Below are 24646 nucleotides of genomic sequence, written 5' to 3'. Positions count from 1 at the left end.
CCACCCCCTGCCCAGCCCCTCCTCACCCCCTGCCTTGCCCCTCTTCGCCCTACACCCTACCCCACTCCCGCCCGGCCCTACCCTGCCCTGCCCCTCCTCACTCCATCCCACCCATAGCCCCACGCCTCCTCACCCCATGCCACACCCTGCCCAGCCCCTCCTCAGCCCCTGCCTTGCCCCTCTTCGCCCTACACCCTACCCCACTCCCGCCCGGCCCTACCCTGCCCTGCCCCTCCTCACTCCATCCCACCCATAGCCCCACGCCTCCTCACCCCATGCCACACCCTGCCCAGCCCCTCCTCAGCCCCTGCCTTGCCCCTCTTCGCCCTACACCCTACCCCACTCCCGCCCGGCCCTACCCTGCCCTGCCCCTCCTCACTCCATCCCACCCATAGCCCCACGCCTCCTCACCCCATGCCACACCCTGCCCAGCCCCTCCTCAGCCCCTGCCTTGCCCCTCTTCGCCCTACACCCTACCCCACTCCCGCCCGGCCCTACCCTGCCCTGCCCCTCCTCACTCCATCCCACCCATAGCCCCACGCCTCCTCACCCCATGCCACACCCTGCCCAGCCCCTCCTCAGCCCCTGCCTTGCCCCTCTTCGCCCTACACCCTACCCCACTCCCGCCCGGCCCTGCCCTGCCCCTGCCCCTCCTCACTCCATCCCACCCATAGCCCCACGCCTCCTCACCCCATGCCACACCCTGCCCAGCCCCTCCTCACCCCCTGCCTTGCCCCTCTTCGCCCTACACCCTACCCCACTCCCGCCCGGCCCTGCCCTGCCCCTGCCCCTCCTCACTCCATCCCACCCATAGCCCCACGCCTCCTCACCCCATGCCACACCCTGCCCAGCCCCTCCTCACCCCCTGCCTTGCCCCTCTTCGCCCTACACCCTACCCCACTCCCGCCCGGCCCTGCCCTGCCCCTGCCCCTCCTCACTCCATCCCACCCATAGCCCCATACCTCCTCACCCCATGCCACACCCTGCCTGGCCCCTCCTCACTCTTGTCTCTCCTCACCCCACACCTCATCCCCCCGCCCGGCCCCTCCTCACCCTCTGCCCACCCCACCTCGTCTGGCCCCTTCTTACTCCCCGCCCTGCCCTGCCCTGTCCGGCCCGGCCCGGCCCCTTCTCACTCCCTGCCCCTCCTCACTCCACTCCCCTCCATGCCCCTCCCCTCCCCTCCCCACCCCACCCGGCCCCGCCCCCGACGAGGCCCAGCCGCCGCAGGGAGCCAGAGCCCCGCTAGGCCCCGCAGCGCCCCCTGGCGGGCCCTGCAGCCCGCGCTCCTGCCCCAGTCCGGCCTGGCGCCCCCTCCCCGCGGCTGCCGTCTCAACCGAACTCTCTCCCGCGATGCGACGGGCAGCCAAGCCGCCCAGTGAGAGACCAGTGTCTCCATAGCGAGCCAATGGCGTGGCTGGGGAGGCGGGCTCGCGCCCCGCCTGGGTTAGGCTGTTCTTGGGCCGGTTACTGGCGTCCGCGTCTGGCCCCTCGTTTGTTGCGCGGGGTGGGCACGGCCCGAGGGACCCTTCCCACAATGCCCCTGGCTGGGGGGCCTGGGTAGGGGCGGCGGGGCCCCATAGCTCCTGCTGGTGGGGGGGGACCCCGGCCCCACAGCCCCTGCTGGGGGGAGGAAGGCGGAGGGCCCCATAGCTCCTGTTGGTGGGGGGGGACCCCGGCCCCACAGCCCCTGCTGGGGGGAGGAAGGCGGAGGGCCCCATAGCTCCTGTTGGTGCGGGGGGACCCCGGCCCCATAGCCCCTGCTGGGGGGTGGCAGGCGGAGGGCCCCATAGCTCCTGTTGGTGGGGGGGGACCCCGGCCCCACAGCCCCTGCTGGGGGGTGGCAGGCCCCATAGCCCCTGCTGGGGGGAGGAAGGCGGAGGGCCCCATAGCTCCTGTTGGTGGGGGGGGACCCCGGCCCCACAGCCCCTGTTGGGGGGAGGAAGGCGGAGGGCCCCATAGCTCCTGTTGGTGGGGGGGGACCCCGGCCCCATAGCCCCTGTTGGTGGTGGTGGTGGGACCCCGGCCCCAGAGCCCCTGCTGGGGGGAGGAAGGCGGAGGGCCCCATAGCTCCTGTTGGTGGGGGGGGACCCCGGCCCCATAGCCCCTGCTGGGGGGAGGAAGGCGGAGGGCCCCATAGCCCCTGTTGGTGGGGGGGGACCCCGGCCCCATAGCCCCTGCTGGGGGGTGGCAGGCGGAGGGCCCCATAGCTCCTGTTGGTGGGGGGGGACCCCGGCCCCACAGCCCCTGTTGGGGGGAGGAAGGCGGAGGGCCCCATAGCTCCTGTTGGTGGGGGGGGACCCCGGCCCCATAGCCCCTGTTGGTGGTGGTGGTGGGACCCCGGCCCCAGAGCCCCTGCTGGGGGGAGGAAGGCGGAGGGCCCCATAGCTCCTGTTGGTGGGGGGGGACCCCGGCCCCATAGCCCCTGCTGGGGGGAGGAAGGCGGAGGGCCCCATAGCCCCTGTTGGTGGGGGGGGACCCCGGCCCCATAGCCCCTGCTGGGGGGTGGCAGGCGGAGGGCCCCATAGCTCCTGTTGGTGGGGGGGGACCCCGGCCCCACAGCCCCTGTTGGGGGGAGGAAGGCGGAGGGCCCCATAGCTCCTGTTGGTGGGGGGGGACCCCGGCCCCATAGCCCCTGTTGGTGGTGGTGGGACCCCGGCCCCAGAGCCCCTGCTGGGGGGAGGAAGGCGGAGGGCCCCATAGCTCCTGTTGGTGGTAGGGGGGACCCCGGCCCCAGAGCCCCTGCTGGGGGGAGGAAGGCGGAGGGCCCCATAGCCCCTGTTGGTGGTGGGGGGGACCCCGGCCCCATAGCCCCTGCTGGGGGGAGGAAGGCGGAGGGCCCCATAGCTCCTGCTGGTGGGGGACCCCGGCCCCACAGCCCCTGCTGGGGGGAGGAAGGCGGAGGGCCCCATAGCTCCTGTTGGTGGTGGGGGGGACCCAGGCCCCATAGCCCCTGCTGGGGGGTGGCAGGCCCCATAGCCCCTGCTGGGGGGAGGAAGGCCCCAGAGCTCCTGCTGGGGGGTACCAGGCTGTGTCCAGCTCCTGAGCCCTCCAGAAATTTTTTAAACTCCCATGTTTTAAAATCACTGTTGGGGACCTTTAATTCCCGAGTCACCTAGGGGAGGGTCCCCATCCTACCAGCGGCTTTGCAGCCCCCCCTTTCTCTAGTGTAGGGGGAGCTCAGGGTTAGTCTCCAGGAGAGAGGGGCTGTAACAGGGTCCCAGGCCTGGACTCCTCTCCGCTGCTGGAGCGTCCTTATAAGCACTGGAGTCTTCAGTTGCCTTTTTCTCTCAAGCACCTCCCCACCCCCAAATAATAATAATAATAGATGCTGGGAAAACAGCCCTAAATACAGGTGTTCCCAGTGCACTGTGACGGCTGGACGTTCAGGCAGGTAAGGAACCCCCTTTGTATTCATATTCATCCCCTTTGGTTTGTTTGCACATGGAGGTACCTGGGTGCTGGCCATGCGTGAGTGATGTTTTGCCAACAAACTTTTAGTTTTTCTTTTTAACTCCTCGTGTGAGGATTTTCCTCTGGCTGGGGATGTGAAAGGAGCAATCCTGGCCCAATGCAAACCTGCCCTGCCACTGCACCTGAGAGGGGTCTGGCATAGGAAAAGGAGCTTTTGGAATAAGAATGCTGATGTTATAGGGCAGTGGTTCTCAAATTTTTGTATTGGTGACTCCTTTTGCACAGCAAGTCTATGAGTACGACCACCCTTAAATTAAAGGTTTCAGAGTAACAGCCGTGTTAGTCTGTATTCGCAAAAAGAAAAGGAGTACTTGTGGCACCTTAGAGACGAACCAATTTATTTGAGCATAAGCTTTCGTGAGCTACAGCTCACTGACGAAAGCTTATGCTCAAATAAATTGGTTCGTCTCTAAGGTGCCACAAGTACTTCTTTCCTTAAATTAAAAACACTATTATAAATGCTGGAGGCAAAGCAGGGTTTGGGGATGAAGTCTGACAGCTCGTGACCCCCTGATGTAATAACTTTGTGACCCCCTGAAGGGTCACAACCCCCAGTTTGAGAACCCCTGTTATAGCGCTTCAGCTAATGGCCAGTTACAGTCAAGTGGCCTTTAGATTGCAGAGCAGGCCTTGCTAACGGGTGGTTATTTTATAGCACTCACAAGTGTACTGAGCACCTCATAATGCAAATAAGGAGACATGGTCCCTGTCTCGAAGGCTTACAGTATACAGCCCTAACCCTGCAATTGCTTCTGCTGTACCTGTGTGGAACCTGGAGCAAACCTTTTGATTTTATTAGTTTTTTAGTATAGATAACCTAAATATACATTTCTCTGATCAAATATCTACCTAACTCCCAAGCCCAGTGCTAGCTGCGGCTGTGACCCATCTTCCTGGTGTGAGCTTGGTGGTTTCCATAGAGAGCCCTTTGTTTGTTCTTATTTCTTGTGCCAAGGGAATTGCAAATGTCTTTGGAAAGAGCTTAGGTATGTTTGTGATGTGAGGCCAGACAGCTGCAATTCTTGGGGAGAGAGGGGAAAACTTTCTTCCATTTCAACTGCTTCCCAGGACATTTATTACTATTTAAAGAAATAAAACAACATAGCAGAGTAATTGTGAAACTGCTTTGAGGCCGTGGAGGTTGGAAAGGAGCCAGCGAGGTCCTTGGGAACTGGGCTTTGCTACGCAAAAGGAAGAAGGGGGAAGAATTAAGTTAAGGTTGGAGGGTGCAGTGTGTTAACTTGGTCTCACACACCCTCAAAACCTTCTTTGAAAGGATATGACCTCCGTGCATTCCTGGCTAGAAGTGAGTGACAAAAGTTGTGTTAATTCATGCATCTCACAACCCTTCTCAACACACTCCAGTTGCAACTTGTAAAATCTGAATGAAACGCGTTTGAGGTGGGGGATGATGTCTGAACTGAAAGAACCCTCTTGGACACAGTATGGTGTAGTGGGCTGAACTTCAGCTTCCCAGTCTGTCACATGAGCACAGTGATACTTGCCTGCCTGACACAGGTGGGTGTAGGGATTAGTTAAGCCAAAATACCAAAGAAGTGGCCACTGATTTTGGGTACCTTAAATTTTGAGAGTCTAACTTGAGACATGCTGGGTCTGACCTTCAAAGGTGCTGAGTGCCCACAAACCCAGCTGAAGATGCTGAGAGCTGCAGATGCTTAGCAAGACAGGCCTAAGGTGCCTGAAGGTCAAAAATTTTAGGCTACTTCTGCAAATGTTGGTATGGGTGCTTAGCAAGTACTGGCAGGTGCAGAGAGCCAGGCCAAGCAGGGTGTGAGCTGGTGGATATTCAGCCCCTGTGCATTTGGGCTGTTGGGGGAAAGCTGAGAGGCAGATGACTTATCCTGTCGCTGAGCTATGTAGGTGCCACTCACTTGCCACCCGATCCTGGTTGTACTCTTCTGTGCTTCTTCTCCTCAGTCCACTGCAGCTGCAGGATTTGTCACTCTCTCCTCCCCAAAATGAAAAGCACCCGCAGCAGTTCCTCATTCCAAGCCATCAGTGCCAATGGCTTGGACCTGAGTCTAACGGGCCACCCACTGCAAGTCTTGCGGCGGCCGAGCAGCGCCTCTCCAGCTAAGCACATGGCTCGTTCCATCTCTGTCATCACCGAGAGCAAGCCCAGAAGGAATGCTCCGGTGAGTACTGCGTTTGTGGGGTGCTTTCTCCCAAACCCTCCCATCACCAGGAGGACCTGGGCAGAGATTTCAGACTTCTTGATACACTTCTGTTCTCTAGGGGTTGCTTAGTGTTTAACTTCATCCCTTGGGACATGCATTCCCCTTGCTTTTGCTCTCTGAGCAGAAGTTAGGTGTGTGTTTTGGGATGGGGGGATCCACAAAGGGCCTGTTGTTGTTTTATGAAGCACCATTGCTAGGCATTTTTATTCTAAAATTCCCTAGTTCTTTGGGAGGAATTTGCTTTGCTGAGTCCATCCCGGCATTCTGTGCCCATGCTTCTCTTTAGAGAGTTATTGTTGGGTTTTGTAACAAGCTGCTGGAGATGCCCAGACCTCTGAGCCACTGTGTTCCCTCTCTGCCTTTGCAAGAGTGAGCTTTGCTGGTGAATTAGACTGTGTGTCAGCTCCCTGCCATGCCAGTCTGTCTTCCTCACCAGCAAACTCCTCAGGGCTCTCCTAGCCCAGTCCTTGCCAGCGGGTAACATAACAATCAGTGAACTCCAGCCCCCAGGCTCGTCAGAGAGATTTCTTGGCAGTGCACAGCCACTACCCTTGTGCTTTCACAGAAGGCATTCAGTTTGCTGCTCTGTTAGTCAGACCATCACAGCTTATCAATATAACGGAGGTAAATGTTCCCGTCCCTTCAATCATAGCACCAAAGGGGGTTAGAGTAAAAGTAAAACAAGTTAATTAACGAGAGAGCATGGATTAAGTGATACCAAGTAAAAGAGAGAAAGGTCAAGACGGTTACAAGCAAATGAAAGTGAAAACACGCATCTCAAGGTCTAAAACTTAATCTAGCAAGATGGTTTCTTTTACCCCCAGTCTCCTTTTGAGCTTTTAACTGGCTGGCCTGGGCAGGACCTATCACAGAGCAAATCACTTGGTTTCTTTTTCGCCTGAGGTGAAGGATAAAGGTGGAGTCTCTCTCTGTTCCTTATATCCCCAAAGGGATTTCTTCATCTTACCAGGCAGACTTAGTCTCCTGCATCTCTCTAGGGTGCAGGAGCCATGTTAATTTCTGTCCCTTGAGCTTAGGAACAGGATAACCCCCTGCTCCTTTAGCTGAATAGCTTTGTTTACGGCTAATATGTAAATTGAGGTAAACCCACATTCCTTTGTGTAGGACGGACCCATTTATCCCCTTTACTTTGGTTAGGCTGTCTTGTCTTCACCATCATACAGAGAGAATTTGTAACTTCACATATAAAGTCAACATGTGCCTCTCTGATCGTGAGTTTAATATCCAGTGTGGTGTTAGCTTTTATATCACGCCTCACAAGGCGTATTTTGTACAAATATCATTGCAATAGTGTGTAAGGTATGAATAGGGGGTGTCTTGGTCACAGATTTCATTTTCTCCTATGCAGGAAGATGCAGGACTTGGCTGCTCCAGAGCCATTAACAATCTCCGGAGATCGAATAGTACCACCCAGGTCAACCAGCAGGTGAATGGTCCTTTCAGGTAAGGGCTAAAAAAATACCCACCCATCCTGTTTACTAAAAAGCAAGGAAACCCTCTGCATCATGGTCTTGTTAGGCTAACTGGTCAGTGTCTGAGTTCCAGGTACTTCACTTGCAGGAACATGAGGTTAGAATCCAAGGGAGATAGGAAGTATAATTCTGGGGGCCTGAAACCCCTTTCAGAAATGAGCCTCAAGTAAACTGAGTGCCATATTAATTCCAGTAGGCACTGTTGCCCATGCTAATAATCCAACCTGTGCTGCCTAGCACTCATGAGCCACCGTACAATAGCAAATCATTGTGCTTGCAAGGTGGACAAGACACGGAGGGGGACAGCAGACCTATTGAATTGACCACATCTACTTCCCAACCCTGTGGGTGCTCAGACACTACTGTGATGGGGGGGCCTCATAAATAGGTAGCTAGATTTCTTCAGCTCTCAAAAGGGAGAGAGCATCAGGTATTACTATAGGAGAGAAGAAACGACTCCTGTCAACTGCTGTGACCTCCCTGCGGCCTGTCCTCACTCTTCTTGTCTTGCAAGGGGCAGGAGGGCATTATTCTGCTATTTCAGACACTTGACTGCCTCTGATTGGGAAGGGCCATGTCTCCTTTTTGAATAAAATTTGCCCCCAGCCCATGGGGTCCTGGTGCTCCTTTGCTCTTTGTTACTGTTAGGGACATAAAATGCTGAATTGGGAGAGGGAGGCAAAGGGGAACTATAGGAATGAAAGAAACGAATGCCATGTCTCTTCCAGCTGCAGGCTCTAATATTTTATACCATGCTTCTCACCTAGGGCCTCTCACACGTTCTAAAGGCTGATTACTTGATCAGTATGAAAGGGGGAGCTGAACGTCGGAGTGTAAGAGTGGGGTATGCGGGGGTCTCTGGACAGCCTATTCCTAGGAGCTGATGCACAGTGAAGGTTTGCTTTTCTTGCTGCTGCTGCTTCTCTTAAAAGCTAGGCCTCCCACACCTCCAGGAATGCATTGTTAAATGCCAAAGGGAAATTCTTTTGTGTGTAGAACAGTAGACGATATGGGGATTTAAGTCCCGGTCCACTGAGAGAATAGTTCTCTCCCATGCCACTTGACACAGACCAGAGTCCTGGTAGAGCTGGCTCTTCAGACTAGTGTGCTGTTTGTGAGGTTCTTCACAAAGTTTCCAGGTTAATCGGGCCTTTCCACAAGGGCTTGTTTATGGAGGTCGCTTGTTCCCATGTTAGGAGTTGTAACTGGCTCTTCCTTATAAGCCTGATTTTTGCCTCCTGCTGGGTAAAGCCTCACTAAAGGCCCTCTGCCCTTCTAATTTTGCACTGTGGTTGGTGGAGAGAGGAGGAGTCCTGGCCAATTTTAGGCAGAAAATACACACCATTTCTGAAAGATGGGAGCTTGAATAAACAGGCTTATTTCTTTGGCAAATTCTTGTAACACTGTTTTTGCCACTCTGTAGCTCAGAAATTGTGAGCCCTGGTTTAGTTGCAAGCTCTTAGGAGGAGATGGAGCACAGGTCTGTGCTGAGCTGGGGCTGCTCACTGCCAAGTTAGAAATGAGAGAACGCTTTGGGGTGCAGCAGACTGTGAGCTCTGCTGGACTCTGCGAGGTTTGCAAAGGCTTTGACAGGCTGTGCAGAGTTTATCAACAGACTGACTAGTTTTAGAAGCATAACCAGACTCTGTGTCCACGTGGACTTCAGGGTACCATGAGAAAGGCAGATGCTGTGCTTGTGTGCTTCCTGCTGTCTGAAGGTTTCTTTTTGGTCAAGCTTTAATTCTGGGTATTTGGTTTTCAGACTTAAAAAAAAAAAAAAAAAAATGCTACATTCAGTGAAATATCTCCCCCCACCCACCACCTTGAGTTATTGCTAGGTATGTACAGCCTTTGCTTCAAGTTATGGGAACACATGCATCCTTGCATACGCTCCTCCACACTTTCCACCTCTCCAGGAATCTCAAAGCACTTTACATATTCTTGTTAATTCTCAAAACACCCCCGTGAGTGGGATATTTGAGTGGGATATTTGAGATGAGTTGGTGATTTTCCACAGGTCATGTGGCAAGTCATTGATAGAACCCAGGAGTCCTGACTCTCAGTCCCTGCTGTGCCACTCACTCATACTCCTTCCTGTAATATAACATCTATTTACATGGGGCTTCGAAATATACAGCACTTTGTATGAGCTAATTATATATAGAACCAATGACTACATAATGACACCTTCTTTCAGCAAAGCTCTTTTCCTTCTTGTTTTGGATAACAGGTGCCAGGTGAGTCTCAGCTTTTTCAAGCCAGTTCTATGGATTAGTGTCAGACTGTGACAATTTGTTAAGAGCAGGGCACCCAACAGCCTCCCCTGGCACCACAGACGCCGCCTTTGAAGAAGAAACCCCCAGGGCGTCACTGTTTTATTGCTGTTAATTCTGCATTTGAGGTTCTTGAAAAGGATTTTTTTTTTTCATTCCTTATCTTTCTTGGGATGTCCTTCTTTTGGGATAACAGTACTGAGCAGCCTGGAGACTTCTTGACCTTCTTTGACAGCAGCTCTGGGGGAAGAAAAAAGCTGGCAAGTCTGAGCAAAACCTCCCCGGAAAAGAAAACCACATGGAATATCCTGGTAAGGGAGACAACCTATTTTGACTGCTGTGGGCCACATTACGCTGCTCATACACATGTGAGTAGCCCACTGACTTCAAGTTAATGGGGCAAGCCACATGCTTCAGTCCTTGATCAGGCCTTTCTGTATAGGGGTATGTACAGCCTTTGTATAGGGGTACGTTTCCAGCTTGGTGCTGATGTGGTTGAACAACCTGGTATCCTGCCCATTAGATCTGAAGCACAAATGGTTAACAAGGCAGCCTACTGCCATGTGGGTGCTCCCTGGCTGTGTTAGACCGTGGTTCTGTTTGTCTGGCCCACTGGCTGTTGGTCCCTGGTGTCTGATGTGAAGCCTGGAGAAGTGCAAATGGACCTTTCAAACCACATGAATGGTGGGACAGTGAATCTTTCTGGGAGACGCTGGCCCTTGCAGGGAGACCACATTCCCCAGGGAGGGTTTATAATACGCACTCATACTTCTGCTTAACGCCATGGTAGGACGATCAACCCAGGGTCTTCCCGATCCCATCCAGCACCCGCAGCTCCAGCACCCTTGAGTCCCCAGCAGGCATGAGGAAGAAAGAAACCACGGTGCTGCTGGCAGCCAACTTCACTGCCAATAACAGGTAAGAGAGGTAGCAGCACAGGGCTAAGAGGGTTCACCCCTCTTCTTTAGATGTGGAGCTAAAACCAAGAAAAGGAGGTGGTGATATGAGTCAGCTGAAAATGAGATGTGAACAGCTGTCTAGACCCCCATGCACATTATTTATAGGGTATGCATGGGATTTTACAGACCAGGGGGATGGAGCTCACCATCTAAACTAACTGCACCGTGACAGCTAAGGGTCTGATGCAACAGGGCGCTGATGGCATCTGAGCAGAGATTAGTCATGGAAGATTGGGCTGGAGAGGAGACACTTGAAGGCTGAAAAGAAGGTTGCTTAGTGCCCAGGAAGAGAGAGGCTGCTCTAGATTTAGGAGAGGGAATGAATAAAGCATGAATCCAGGAGTGGAAGGAGCAGGCAAAGGCAGCAGCTGTTAGAAAGCAGGGGGATGGAGCTGCACAGGTGAGGATGAGGAGACTGAACCTGGGGTTGAAGAGGCAGGAAGCTGACAAAGGTGTTCGAGGAGAACGTGGCAGGAGGGGAAGATGGCTTTAGCCGCAGCGTTTTGGATAAAGTAGCTCCAGTGCATTAGGTTACAAAGCTTCTTCCTCGCTCGTTTACTAGAGAGCACAATGGCTCCACTCACTCTAGAGAGCAGGAGTCCAGTGCTGCAGGTGACTAAATGGTATAGGAAATGTGTACAGAGGGTTTTGCAATGCAGCATTTGAAACTCCCTCCTTTCCCGTGCTGCGAAAGGCAAGGCTTATGCCAGCCCAACACATTGAAAATGCCGGGACGGGCAGACTCAAACCCACAGGCTCTCGGCTGCAGCCCCAAGTTAGCACATCTCCTTCGCTATGGGGATGTGTGTGTGGCTCTCTGTATAATGCTGTGTCCCAGCTGGGGAGGAGTACATTCTAGGTGACAAGTGAATTTCTAGGAGCTGCCTTCTGGGCAGCAATGCACCTGGTAACAATGCGTGAAAGCCTAAGAGAAGCTGTGAGTATTTGGGGTGCTGGGAAAACAGTACAGAGTTATCTTAAGAGCCCATTTCTGTTCTCTGATCCAGCCAATCCTAACATCTCATTCTTCTCTCCACGCAAGGAGTAACAAAGGGGCCATGGGCAACTGTGTCACCACCATGGTGCATAACAACTACTCCATTACAGACAAGGCCTCCACTCCGAAAAGTTCCAACCAAGCAGCAACCTCCCTCAAGTACGTGTGAGTGAATGCTCTGCTGGGGACTATTTCTCTGCCTCTGGAGAGGCCAGGACTAGGTGACCAGGCCCACTCCTGTGCCTGGCTCGCGCCATACACGCAGGAGGGGTTTAGACACGTGAGAAGGGATGCTTCTTAAAACATGCCACCCCTGAGTGTGACTGATATTGCTAGCTGACTGCCTGGTCTCCTTCAGTTCAGGCCCCTGATAGACTGCAGCTCTGATAGAATGGTCCCCAGACCTGTTCATGGACCTCCAGGCACCTCCTGAGGGCTCAGAACTGGTCCAGGCCTTGAACTGAGGGCGTGTGAGACAAGAAAGAGAGAGGGCTCTCTGTGAAACACTGAGCGTTTGACTCTCCGTTCAGCTCCTAAAGCCCTAGTCACTCTTTACAAATGGGGTTTCATTGTGCTTGCCTGACCAGCGGAGGTGCTCACAGAGATCTGGCAACCCAGGACTCCTGGTTATATTCCCAGCTGTTCCACTGACTCGCTGCATGGCTGTCGGCAAGTGCCTTCTCCTCTGTCAGGGTTTCCTTACCTCTTGAAACATGCCGGTCCCTGGCAGAGGGTGAAGCCCAAGAGCAGTTACTTGTCCAGCAAGAGGTGCCTGTTTTACGCAGAGTGAGAGGGTTATGGGTGCCTATGGGTCTGGCTGGTGGGCACAGCAAAGCACCTTTTACTGCCCTGTGCACTGGGCCAGTCTGCTGGGTGGGTGTGGCATGCAGCAGGATAGCCATGGCAGTGGGCAGGATAGCCCTAGACAGTCTCCTCTCTCTTAGCAACATGATCAAGGCAACCTCAAACGAGGACAGTGAGAGCAGCAGCTTCAAGAAGTCTCAGAAGAACTTTTCCAGCAACAACATAATGCCCCGCAACAACAGCAGCAGCAGCCTGCTCAAGAGGAAGGAGGTGACGGAGGAGGAGGCGGAGAGGTGAGGCAGGGAGCAGAACAGAAAGGTGGGGAGAAGAGGAGTTTCCAGGCAGGGTGGGAGAAGCTCTGGGCTGGTGGAGGGGGAGAAGGGAGAGCCATAGCTGGGAGAGGCAATGGGCAATGTCAAGGCAGACCATAGAGGGCATGGGGAAATGGAAGTGGGATACAGCGCAGAAGCTGGAAGAGGGAGCAGGTTTTGCCCGTAACATTTGGATGTGCATATTCTGTGGGTTTGTGTGTGGGCCAGATCCTCGGCTGGTGGAAATTGGCATATCTCCAGTAACTTAAATGGAGCTACATTGATTTAGCCCTGCCCACAGTCTGGGTCTGTGCTTTCAGTCTCTCTGTGACCTTGTGTGGCCTGATCATACAGGAAGACAGGATACTGAGCTAGATGGACCTTGGGTCTGACCCAGTCTGGCTGTTCTTATAACTAATCTCCCCAGAAACAACTGTCCCCTTGTGGGCATGTCCGTCTGAACAGAGTGACCATATGAGGCAGGCGGTCAGTAGTGCCTCAGGCTGTGGGGTGTGGGTCTCTGCCCACGTGCTTACAGCAGTCTCACTGAGTCACCTCTTCCCCTTGTAGGTTCATTCATCAGGTTAACCTGGCAGCTGTGACCATCCAGCGCTGGTACCGACGTCACTCGCAGAGGCACAAAATGGGTGCAGCCGCTCTCGAGCACTTGTTGGCTTCCAAGAGAGAGGTCTGTCGCAGTCAGGTCTCCTGGGTATTTGTTCAGAGCCAACTCCCCAGTCCAGCACCCCCTTGTGTGACAGTGGTGTGCTGCTGCCCCTAGAAACAGGAAAAGTAGTTCTCCCCTGGCCACCAGGCCACCCAGCTGAGAACTGGACAGGGCTTGATATCTAGCCGGAAGGATGTGTTGAGAGACATTAGGCCCCTCCAGGCTCATGGAGCCAGAGAAGGGCCCAGGCGCCGAACTCGGGTGGCCCATGTGGCAGCACAGAGCACCGCTGGCCGGGGTGTTTGGATGGCGAACGTTCACGTTGACATTCATGGGAATTTAGTTCCTCTGAAAATCAGGCCACAAGCCCCTTGTGTCAGCCTCTGAGTGGTTTCTCCAAGTGTCATTCCCTTCCCTTGGCATAGCTGCAAGCAGCCACTTGTTTGGCAGTAACGGCTTTAGCTCCTGTTGAAGGCACCAGTCCTCGTTCTCCGGGGTCAGGTTGCTGGGGACACATAATGTCTAGGGCAGTGATGTCCTGTGTGGGCCTGTTGTGCCCCATTGGTAATAACTGACACCTTAGGAAGTGGTGCGTCCTCTGCAGCTTTTTATATTTCTTTGTATTTAATTATTTATGTAAATGGGGGGGGAAATGTAGCTCTTGCATGTGTTTCTATTTTTAAGCCTGTCTTATCAGTGATTTCAAACCCAGCCAGCAGATAATTGCTTTTAGTGTTTCATAAACATGCACCCTAGGGTGAAACCTCTCTGGGCACAGAGTCTCTGAAAAGGGAGGGTTGGGGCAGGAAACTTTCTGGGTTCAGGGCAACCCAGGCAGGAGGGAAATGTGGTTTGTTCGCATCTCTTTGCTATGGGCAGCAAATGCTGGTGAGGAGCATCCATAGTTCTCAATAACGTCCATCTGTGCTTCTGTGAAGGAAAGGCAGCAGCCACGGATGGAGGAGGGGAACATCCTGGACTTGCAGCGGAAGAAGGATGAAGAGAGACGGAGAATCCGGGAGGAGAAGGCCCAGCTGGCCCGGCGAGCTGCTATCCAAGTAATGGTGGGCTCTGAGTAATGGGTGGATCAGTTTGTTTGGCTTACCTACTCAGGAGCCATCTTTAATGTGTATGTGGAGAAGGGCGGGGAGGGGAGTTTCTCTGCCTTCACAAGGGCTTCACGCAGCGTAAGTAGGGGCAAGAGTTGCGGGGAGGCTGGGCAGCTCAGTGTGGAGTGGGATACAGCGCCTCTGCCCTGGCCAGCCTGGAGTCTCTTGCCGTTCAGCAGTCTGTGTGAAAAGCTGATCTCAGTCTAGCTCTTGGAAAACAACCGTCCACATCCGAACTGGCAGTCCCTGCAGAGAGGCCATAGCTCAGTAGGCCACAGAGACTGGACTCCCTGCAGGGCAGGTGGAAGCATGCTGGCTGGGAGCATGCAGCATCTGTCGTATGTATCGTGCCCGCGTCACTGCACTGTCGGAGCACCTCGCAGTCTGTGCCGTGGTTACTCCCACCCTGCCAGCCCTGGGTGGGAAGGCTCGGTCTCCGGGGGCTGCCGATGCAGCATGGACATGTTCATTTTTAAGTGATGTCCTCGGTCTTGCTGGATGGCATTGTCATCTCATTAACCCTTCAGTGCCTGCTGCGCTAAGTTTAGCCAGTCTCACTAGCATCTTCCCCAGTGCTCAAGCTCTGACCCCCTGCCCCCAGCCATTGATCACACAAACTGATGGTACAGGGTCTTGGCAGCATGGGCAGAGGGGGGCCTTGTGCCGGGCAGGGTGCTGACGGACGGTTCCCTGTTACAGGAGCTTCAACAGAAACGAGCCCAAAAGGCCGCTGATGCAAAGCGCCTCGCAGAGGAGGAGTTGGTGCTGCTGAAGGAGAGCAGACGGGTGGGAAGGAAAAAACCCACCAAGCCAGCCTCTGTGAAGAACATCAGTCCCTCCAACAGCGTCGTCAAGGCCAATAATGCAGGTGAGAATCTCCCCGAGGCCTTCAGACCATAGCTGCATGTGCACCTCTTGCCAGCGGGTGAGAGCCAGGGCAGCAGGGTGCTGGGGCATGGAAGCCGGAAGGAGGGCCAGGGCATGTGGTGATTGCTCTTGGGTTGGTGTAAAGCAGTGAATGCTGCTTTGATTCCCACAGGTGCAAATTTCCGCACAGCAGCTGCCGAGCCTGCAGAAATCTTCCCCCCAGGGCCCGGTTCGGGCACTGGACAGGATAACATGGCAGAGGACAAACCGCAGGTGGGCTCAGCTCTTCTCTTCTCTTTCCAGTCACTGGGGCTTTCGAAAGCTCAGGCACTGGATTTCTCTCTCCCTCCTCTCCCCTCCCTCCAGACCCTTTCGGCTCAGTGCGGACCAGCAGGTGCTCAGCCCTTTGCTCAGCCGGCCCAGGGGTCTGTGCTGAAGAGGCTTGCATGAGAGCCTGGAAAATGACCCAACTGCAGAGAAAGCTTGACTGTGCATTGCTCACGCAGCCCTAAAGATGGGCCTTTCTCAGTTCAAAGGGCTGTTGATCTCCCTGTTCTGCATCAGGCCGCACTGAGCCCCCTGCTTTCTGTGGTTATTTAAAGCCCGGATTACAGCTGGGCAGGCCCTATAAACCGTCTTACCAAGGGTGGGTTTTCCCTCAATTCCTCCCACCCCTTCTTCCCTAGGATGTGAACTCCGGAGAGCTGGCCAGTGAGGAGCTGCAGGTGGTGGTCACTGCGACCAACAGAGCCCAGTCCAAGGTCACCCTCAGTGAGCTTCTGGACACCCTCAAACTGCTGGAGGAGGAGCCGGAGCTGCTGCCCCAACCTAAGCTCTACAAGAAAGACAAATATGCCTGGATAGATGGGGTAATGTCAGGGCTCAGGGTTGGGTAAGACCATCCCCTAGACAGAGCTGGGCTAAGGCTGCTGCGGGCAAGGAGGCTTTCCTGCTAGGGCTCGCTGCTGCAGCCGCGCAGTCAGAGAAGGGATCGAGTGCTTGGCAGGAGAGAGCGGGGATGAAAAGTTAATGCTCGTGAAATGCCTCTGCGACTGTCAGTTGGGGACAAGGTGGAATTTGGCCTGGCTGGGGAATTGGAGCATGTATGACTTGTTCTCCGCCGACCCCCGCCCCGCCCCCGGAGCAGCAGGGCCTTGCTAAAACCCTTCTCTCAATCAGGCTGTGCTCTTCCGGGGAGAATTCCTGTGGACGTGGTGTGTGTGTGTGTGTCCATATGAGGACTGGCCATTAGGGGGCGATGGAAGAATTCGGATCCATTGGTGACTGCTGATTACTCACCCACTGCCTTGCCTCCCAAGCAGTCCCCGCTCTCTGTTGTGCAATTGCACTGCACTTCTCCCTGCTGGCTGCTGTGTCCATGAATGCAATACATCTTCTCCCTGAGCAGGAGGCTGACTCCAATTCCCTGACTGCCGATAACCTGGAGAAGTTTGGAAAGCTGAACCACTGCCCCGGCGTCCCTGGGGATGGGGCTCTGCTCTCTGAAGCCAAGCTCCAGAGCATCATCACCTTCCTGGATGAGATGGAGAAGTCTGAGCAGGAGCGGCCCAGATCTGCTGCCTCTGCCACTCAGCAGGAGGTGAGCGGCAGGGCAGTGTGCTAGACTAGCATCTAGACTGTGTGTTAAGTGGGAGCTTGCCAGCAGCTCTTCCACTCTGAAGCTGATGTGGAACAGAATGAGAGCGTGTCCCAGTGACGTGGGGCCAATGTAATGGAGGCTGAAATGGATCCGTCGTCATCCTCGCCGGAAAAGGGGAAGCCACCAAGGCCTTAGGACCATGTTCCCCTACATTTTGCTGCTCTCTGGACTCCTACAGGATGCTTTGGGATGGCGGGGAGTCTCTAAAAGGCATGGCCTTGGGCAAGTGGGAGGTTGGGGTGTGGCTTTTGGGGCATGGAATGGGAATACATCTACTGTCTCCATTCCAGGAGGCTAGCAAGAGACCTGTCCTGTAGGTGAGGGTGGGGTTCCAGAGCCCTTTTGAGGGGCCTGACAGTACAGTGGCTGAGGCCCTCCTGCCTCTGGAGACCTGGGGGGTGGATGCTGGTGGGAGGAGCGGGTTTCCTGGTCCTACACTGAGCTGGTTTCCTCTCCCAGGGGCTCTTGTCTGAAGAGGAGGTGGCCCACCTGGAGCAAGCTTCAGCCGTAGCCACAGAGGTCACCAGCTCCATCGTGAGGCTGAAACTGGAGATGGAGGAGAAGAAGCGAGCCATCACCCTGCTGCAGACTGCTCTGGTGTGTAGCCTAGACACTCACCAGCCTGGGGCGGGGGTGCAGGCCAGGGGACCTGCAGCAGTGGGAACCAGAACTGGCCCTTCAGGGCTGGCCTGCACCCTCTACCATGTGAGAGGGCAGCTGTACCACCCCCTGCACCACAAGGCAAGCATTTAGCCATGCGAAGTACCACTGGCAATATGGGGGCAGATCCTCTCCATCATGGTGCCAAGCTAACATGGAGGGACCAGAGGGATGGCTCCTGAGCTGAGGCAGACTGAGCCATTGGCAGTGGTCTGGGAAAGCCCAGCTGGGGGGCTGGGCAATCCCTTCCATCCATGGCATGCTCACCTCCACGCTCCTTGTACGCAAGATACCCAGTCGGGTGGGGACTTCTGAGCCTTCTCTGTACTGCCAAAGCACGCGTCAGTGTCAGTGACCCTAATGGGAGCTGCTTGGGTTCTGGCCACGCTCCTGATCCAGCCTGCAACTCTTCAGGAAGGGCGCTAGCATGCCAGGACTGCTGCCTTTCTTGCCTCTGGCCCCACCTGCCCAGTCTGCACTCTGCTCCCTTTCTCTCCTTCCCATCCCCTCACACTGGGACCTGGCAGCCCCAGGAGGTGAGAATGGGTAGCCTTCAACCCCAGTCAAGCTGAACCTAGTGGGCAGGCACCATTCCTGGTCTCTGTCCTCTCTGTGCCCTTCAGGACTAAAGTGACCGGTTATGCCAGCCCCGGCTCTGGGTGGGCAGCTCTCCTTAACGTCCTGTGGTTATTTCCCCTGCGCCTGACAGGCACAGCAGCGGGAACTGACTGTGCGGCATGTCAAAGAGACTGAGAAGGAGCTTAGCCACCAGCTCCAACTGCAGAGAGAGCAGTACGAGGCTGCTATCCAGAGACACCTGGCCTTCATCGACCAGGTAATCTCCCCTCCCGGGTGGGATGCTTTAGAATCACAAAGCCAGGAGCCCTCTCCTTGCACCCCTCCAGTGGTCCTCCTTGAAGCATTGGGAGTCTGCTCCAGTTACAAACTCCTTCCAAAAGCCCTTGTGCCTGGGTGTGACGGGGGCTTCCCATTCTCCAGTAAGGGGCTGCCTGGTGGGGAGAGGGAGCAGGTTCTATACCAGCCTTTGGAGTAGTTAAAGGATGCTCTGCCAGCTAACTTCCCAAGGACTTGTGGTGTAGTCACTGCCCACAGTGTGGGTGCTGGGTCCCGAGCAGAGTGATCTAACCTTCCCCCACCCTCTCTCTCTCTCAGCTGATTGACGATAAGAAGGTTCTGAGTGAGAAGTGCGAGGCTGTGGTGGCAGAGCTGAAGCAGGTGGACCAGAAATACACCAAGAAGATTTCCCAAATGCAGGAGCAGCATGAGCTGGTGAGAAGGCTTGGAGGCGGGGGGGATGGGTGGGGGGTGGGAAGTGGAGAGTTGAGACTTGCTCTGAGACGATCACAGCAGAGGGAGAGCACAGCGTGTCCTCTCCAATCTGTGAGCTTTCTTAGGCTGGAGCCATCCAGGTCCTGGCTACCTCTTCTGCTGATGAAAAGGAGAGAGCATGCCTTCCCCCTGAGGGGTGGGTCCCAGTCTGAGTCTAGCTGGCAAGCTAGAGGAGGCAGGAAGCACGTTGTTCCCAGGTAGAGGCTTCCATCCTGCCTGGCTGGGCAGATGGAATTAGAGCTGGGCATGCAATGGAAAGCTGCTGGTGTCAGATTGCTGAGGACGGCCTGTTTCCCAACCAAGGCCAGGCTGCGGAGGCGACGCCCCAAGCCCTCTGGGCAGTGTGGGGTGAGGCCTCACTCCAGTGGAGAGGGATGCTAGGCACCAGAACAAACCTGCCTCTGAAGAAGAGTTTCTTACGGCAGCCCCACTTCCTGTGGCTTCGGATACTTTAAAGAGGGGCTTGTTCCCAGGCTGGAAATGTGCAGGGCCTGAGGGTAACGTGGGTTGGGGAACCCTAGGAGGGAGCGATGGCAAAAGGCCTCTGAGAACTCAGCTTGTCCTCCCTCCCTGCCGCCCTCTGGCAAACAGTCCATCCTCTGCGGGACGCTGCCTCGTCGTGAGGAACCGTCATCCTGCGTTTCCCGTAGCCCAGGTTTTACCCATGACTCAGTCGCTGTGCGCTGGTCAGACAGAGCAGCATCTCGTCCCCTCGCCTTAGTCAGAGGGTGTTTGTATCTGTTCTCGTCAGCCAGTCTCAGCAGCTCTGAACTGACTCCTTGGCAAGGGTGCCCGACCCTCCCACGCACACTGACAATGGACCTCCAGCACCTCCTGCTGTTGTGCTCCTGGCCCCCTGCCTGCCCGCAGACCTGCCAATGAACCCCAGTCCTGACCTATCACACCTCCTGCTGTTTATTTCCTAGCCCTGCACGAAGCGGAGACAGCCGTTAGCATCAAACCGTGGCCACTTTATCACATGGACGCATAGAAACTAAGTCAAGACCCACCAAACTCGTTTCACTTTGGTTTTTAAGCCAGAGTTTGAGTCCAGACAGGAGGGAAAGGCAAGTGTGCTTGTACTCCACAGAGCCTCTGGGTGGCTCGCATCTTGCAGTGGGCTGAGCTGGCCCAGCACCTGTTCGAGATGTGAGGCTGATTCCACGGCAGCAATACTTACTAACGAGAGAATAGCTGGGGAAAGTGAGGGGGTGGTACAGATCCAGGCTGAGGGCTCCTGCCATGATCTGTCTGCCCCATGTACTCCTCTGGCCCCCATGACTGTAGTATCTGGGGGCCTTGTGATCTTTAGTCCATTTATCTTCACGTCCCCACGTGCAGCAGGCCAGGGCGTTTAGCCCCGTAGTACAGAGGGGAGCTGAGGCCCAGAGGGACTCGCCCAAGGTCACACAGGATGTCTGTGGCAGAGCCGGGAGTTGAACCCAGGCTTCCTAGGTCTCACGCTGGTGCCCCAGCCCCATGGTCATTCTTTGTGTGATGGGGTAAATTCCCTTTCTCGGCTTCTCTAGGGCCAGTCGAGTTGCCAAGCAGTCAGGAGCCCCTTCTTGTTAGCCCCCAGTCACATGCTGGTCAGCGGAGAGGAAATGGGTTCATGGGGCCTTCCTTCCACTCAGCTCTTTTGAGAGCTGCAGGTTTCAGTATTGGCCCCAGTGCACAGCTAGTTAGGCTGCTGCATCTGCGTTCTGAGTCACAGGAGTGAATGAGCAGTTGGTGCTTTCGTGTGCCCCCCTCCCCTTCAGCACTTCCTGCAGCCGGTTAGCAGGAAGCCTAGTTGTGACTTGCACTCACTCGCCTGTGTGAGCAGGGGCAGCTATGCTGTGACGCTGGGGCAGCTGTGATATTCCTTAGCACTTGTAGATGCTGCATTCCCAGCACTGTCCACGTGTTAACTAACCCGCTTGGTTGCATCTTCCTGTCATCACCACAGTCCCCTGTTGGGTTTCTGCTCCCACCCAGGCTCTCTTACTTTACATGCCTTTGTGTGTGTCCCCCCTCATCCCCGATCCCTCTCTCTTTCTCCCCAGTCTGGCACACTGTGCCCAGGTAAAGGTATTCTTTTATCTCTCTGTGCCATGCACCTCTGTTCTGTGCACTGTCTGGCTGACCTGTAGCTGCTGCTTTCTCTGAGCACCTACAGGTGAAAGCATCAAGATGGTAATAGGCTAACCCCTGCCTGGGGCAGGGCGGGTGTGGAGGATTTCACAACTCGACACAGGGGGTTGGTCGTTGACAATAACAGCCGCAACCACACTGTCTCCCTGCACTGGTTACTGAGCTCAGTGGCTGAGTCAGAGCCATCATTTACTTCCTCTTCTGACTTCGCTGCTGTGCAATTCGCTGTCTCCTCCCCCTGGAGGGGGGTCGTGCTGTCCAAAGAGAGCCACAGACCCTTTGGAATGGCCCCCTCCCTCCCTCCATCCTTCCGAACAGTGTCCAGGTCATACAACTGTCTTACGGTTCTATAGTGTCTGACATCCAAAAGGATTCAGGGTGCTTTGCCTCCTGTGTGGACAAGGAGCACTGCATTCCGGCCAGCAATTAGAGAATGCTGTATTCAACTGAAACCTCCATGGAAACTTTCTAATGCCAAGTGTTAATGATTTATGTTTGACTGGCCAGGACACTGGAGCTAGCGTCCCGGCTCTCCCAAACAAGTGCTCTAGAAAAGAAGGGTAAGAGCAGTAGGACCTGGAGTGTCCAACATCACCTGTGCCCATGGAATTGGAAGCTGTTGGCAGTAGTGTCTAAGGAAGGAGTGACATGCTAACATCTGCCCCAGCCACAGCCTGCTGCAGGAAGGCCAGGAAACGTCCCCTTTAGCAGAGCTGTGTGGCATTGTAGAGCACGTGTGGATTCAACAGTGATGTTGCAAGATCCTGTGAAAGGTGCAGCTGACTGTCCTCCTCCTATAGCCCCATGCTCCTGTCCTGAACCAGGGGTTTGGAAAATCAAGTACTCATAAAGATTCCCCAACAGAACACAGCCCTCCATACATGCCTCTGCAGGCAGGTAACTACACGTGCGCATGGATGTGCCTGTGTGCCTCTCTCTGTTCTCAGATAGGCACCATCAGCCTGGATTTGCCCTAAACCATGTTTCCAGTTGGGGCTCTCATTTGTTTGCTGCTTTCAGCAGATGCATTTCCAAGGGCTTCCTACCAGGACAGGTAACACCTCTGCTATTGTTTGCTGAGCTCTGCAGGGGTCTAGTGGCCCCATCAGAGGAGGGGGGTAAAGGCACTGGGGACAGTGTGTCTTTGCCTACCTGTGGAGGGCACGCTTAGGCTGCAGCTGTTCAAGTTACCCATGTGTATCAAAGGTCATTGGCTCTTGCCTGGTGCTCGGGACTTTTCTCTCAGTGGGAAAACTGCAATTGTAAGGAGTTTTATTGCCTTCCATCTTGTCCCTGAAGTTTGATATTTGATTCCCAACAGGAGATCAAGAAACTCAAGGAGCTGATGAGTGCGACTGAGAAAATCCGCCGGGAGAAGTGGATCGATGAGAAAACCAAGAAGATCAAAGAAATCACTGTGAAAGGTACAGAAGGTTCCTCTCTCTGCAGAGGTGTGCAAGCCAGTGTGTGCCTGTCCCTACCCCCCACACGCACACCACCACCCATAAGGAGCTGCTGACACCTCATTGAAGATTCCACAGGTCAGAACTATTCTGCTTGTGCATTTTCTGCCTCTGCTGATGGTCAGGTGAGAGCAGGAGCTGGAATCTCCTGTTCTGCTGCAGCTTCCTTGCCTGGGGCCATAACTCGCTGTTCTGACTGCCCAGCTAGTTGTTGCTAGGAGGGTTTGAGGTATTGGGCTGAGAGCAGGCTCTTCTGAGGAGCCAAGATCCTGTTTTCAGACATATGCCCCTGAACAGGAACTTAAATCAACAAAAGGGGTGGGGAGAGTCAGGAAATGCCCTGGGTGCATTTCCATATCCTGGTCCTGACTTTGAGGCTGCCCCGCCTTTGTGCTTTTCTTTGTCATCTCCCTTTTGAAGCTCAGCTCACAGTAGCAGTGAAGGTTCCCTGCTGGTTTTGTCCTTTATTCCAGTTGCCAAGTACTGAGTCGTCACAGTAGAGCATTAGCAGCTAGAGAAGGGAAAGCCCTGTTAGCTCATCCAGCCCCTTCTCCTAGGGGCCAGTGCAGGATCCTTCCTTACTGCGCTTTCTGGGACCTTTGTCCTTCCTGTTGTCGGCTCCCTCTTCCCGCCCCCGGTCTGTGTTTTGGCCGGAGCTGACAATAAGGTGACTGGTTCATGCTCTTCTTGGACTTTAAGTTTCTTGAGCTGAGGATCTTGACTTCTGTACAGGGCTCAGCAAGTTTTCTCTCCCCAGCGCCCCTATAATTAATACTGCTGCACTTGTTGGTGCATGCAACACGCTGCCGGTCCCTGCCCCAGACAGTTTACACTAGCAGGATGGGGCGAAGCCCAAAAGAAGGGTTAGCTTTGAGTTAGGTACAGTAGAGGGTTTTATTTGGTCCCCTGAGGTCCTGGTGGAAGGACTCAGAGCTTGCCCCATCGATGTTATAGGGTATTCAGTCCTGAAGCTGGAAAGCTTGGGTAGCGCCCCCTTCCCTCCCACTCCTTTAGCTGCCTGTCCTATCTCCAGGCCTTCCAAGGACGTTGGTCTGAGATTGGGTGTGAGTGTGTTACACTCTGAGAGCCCCATTCACCCGGGCTGCGTGGAGCCACTGTCCTTCCCCATGAGTGTCACCAGCTGAGTGTCCTTTCCCTCCCCTCGACCCCCAGGGCTGGAGCCTGAGATCCAGAAGCTAATCGCCAAACACAAGCAGGAGATCAAGAAGCTGAAGATGCTGCACGAGGCAGAGCTGCTTCAGTCAGATGAACGGGCAGCCCAGCGCTACATCCGCCAGACAGAGGAGCTGAGGGAGGTCCTGGAGCGGGAGAAGGAGGAGCAGGGCCAGCGGGAGAGGGAGCTGGCCAGGAAGCGGTATGTAAGGACCCAGAGGAAGGGCTAGAGTTTCACACTGGATCCTTCCCATCTGCTTCTGATCCGTGTGGGAGTCAGAGGGGTGGGGGGAGATAATTACCCCTTGGCTGGATGGGCAGTTGCAGCTTTGCCTCAAGCCTTCATGTGTCCCGCCCACTGGGATAAACTAGCACCCGTTGGCCAGACACTTCCAGTGCCCCAGCCGGAGAGGAGCTGCCAATATCCCAGCAAGGGCTCCCCACCTCCCGCCTTAGCCTGCATCCTGCTGGTGGATGTCAGCTGCAGAAGTTCCTTCCCCACATGGGCAGCCACCCCCATCTGCCTCAAATGAGAGGCGCGGGCAGCTAGCCCGGAAATGAATGCTTCCCGCAAAGCTAGAGCGGCATAACGGGGCTGGGGCGTTGCTGGGGGAGGAGGGGCAAGGGGCCCTGCAGATCCGAGGCCCACTGCTACCCTCGGAACCCCAGAGGGACAGCGCTGCGAGGGCGGGTGAGTTCCCGGAGCCGTCCTTCCCCCACCGCAGGTACGAGAAGCACCTGGAGCAGGAGGGGCAAGCACTCCAGCAGCAGCGCCGCAGGCTGTACAGCGAGGTAGCCGAGGAGAAGGAGCGGCTCAATCAGCAGGCGGCCAGGTGAGAGCAGCCCAGTGCAGAGATGGGTCTGGGCTCCGGCTAGGCCTAGAGCTTGGGCATCCGGCTCTCTCTCTCGCCACCCAGGCTGCTGGAGGCGAATGCCCGTGCCTGGCCATTACCAGCCCCCTGGTGAAACTGGGGTTCTTAGCCTCTTCCCTGATCAAGGGACTAGCTAAAACCATATTGTTAGTCCAGAAAGAGTGTGAACCTTTTAGGCCAGAT

General features: G+C 55.2%; 1 protein-coding gene across 5 annotated transcripts in view; it reads left to right on the top strand.

Annotated features, from left to right (window-relative positions):
• The first annotated feature begins 1449 nt into the window (after positions 1–1449).
• The window catches only part of CEP131 (centrosomal protein 131), a 29911-nt gene continuing 6714 nt past the window's right edge, over positions 1450–24646 (top strand). Inside the window, exons 1-19 of one of the 5 annotated variants that reach the window (XM_084646966.1) lie at positions 1451–3394; positions 5413–5630; positions 7042–7136; positions 9635–9749; positions 10229–10356; positions 11440–11553; positions 12339–12491; positions 13080–13197; positions 14115–14240; positions 14985–15153; positions 15325–15425; positions 15839–16021; positions 16561–16752; positions 17272–17409; positions 18182–18307; positions 18646–18762; positions 22277–22379; positions 23592–23793; positions 24317–24424. In XM_084646966.1, the coding sequence (XP_084503092.1) occupies positions 5454–5630; positions 7042–7136; positions 9635–9749; positions 10229–10356; positions 11440–11553; positions 12339–12491; positions 13080–13197; positions 14115–14240; positions 14985–15153; positions 15325–15425; positions 15839–16021; positions 16561–16752; positions 17272–17409; positions 18182–18307; positions 18646–18762; positions 22277–22379; positions 23592–23793; positions 24317–24424 (2465 nt within the window). In that variant the 5' untranslated portion in view covers positions 1451–3394; positions 5413–5453. Of the gene's footprint in view, positions 3395–5412; positions 5631–7041; positions 7137–9634; positions 9750–10228; positions 10357–11439; positions 11560–12338; positions 12492–13079; positions 13198–14114; positions 14241–14984; positions 15154–15324; positions 15426–15838; positions 16022–16560; positions 16753–17271; positions 17410–18181; positions 18308–18645; positions 18763–22276; positions 22380–23591; positions 23794–24316; positions 24425–24646 lie in introns of all 5 variants that reach the window. The other 4 variants (XM_084646964.1, XM_084646967.1, XM_084646965.1 and 1 more) reach the window with 4 other exon arrangements.

This window comes from Lepidochelys olivacea (assembly GCF_965140295.1).
Source record: "Lepidochelys olivacea isolate rLepOli2 genome assembly, chromosome: 14".
Lineage (NCBI taxonomy): Eukaryota > Metazoa > Chordata > Testudines > Cheloniidae > Lepidochelys > Lepidochelys olivacea.
Note: the sequence above shows the minus strand (reverse complement) of the source record. Positions and strands in the feature narration are given on the sequence as shown.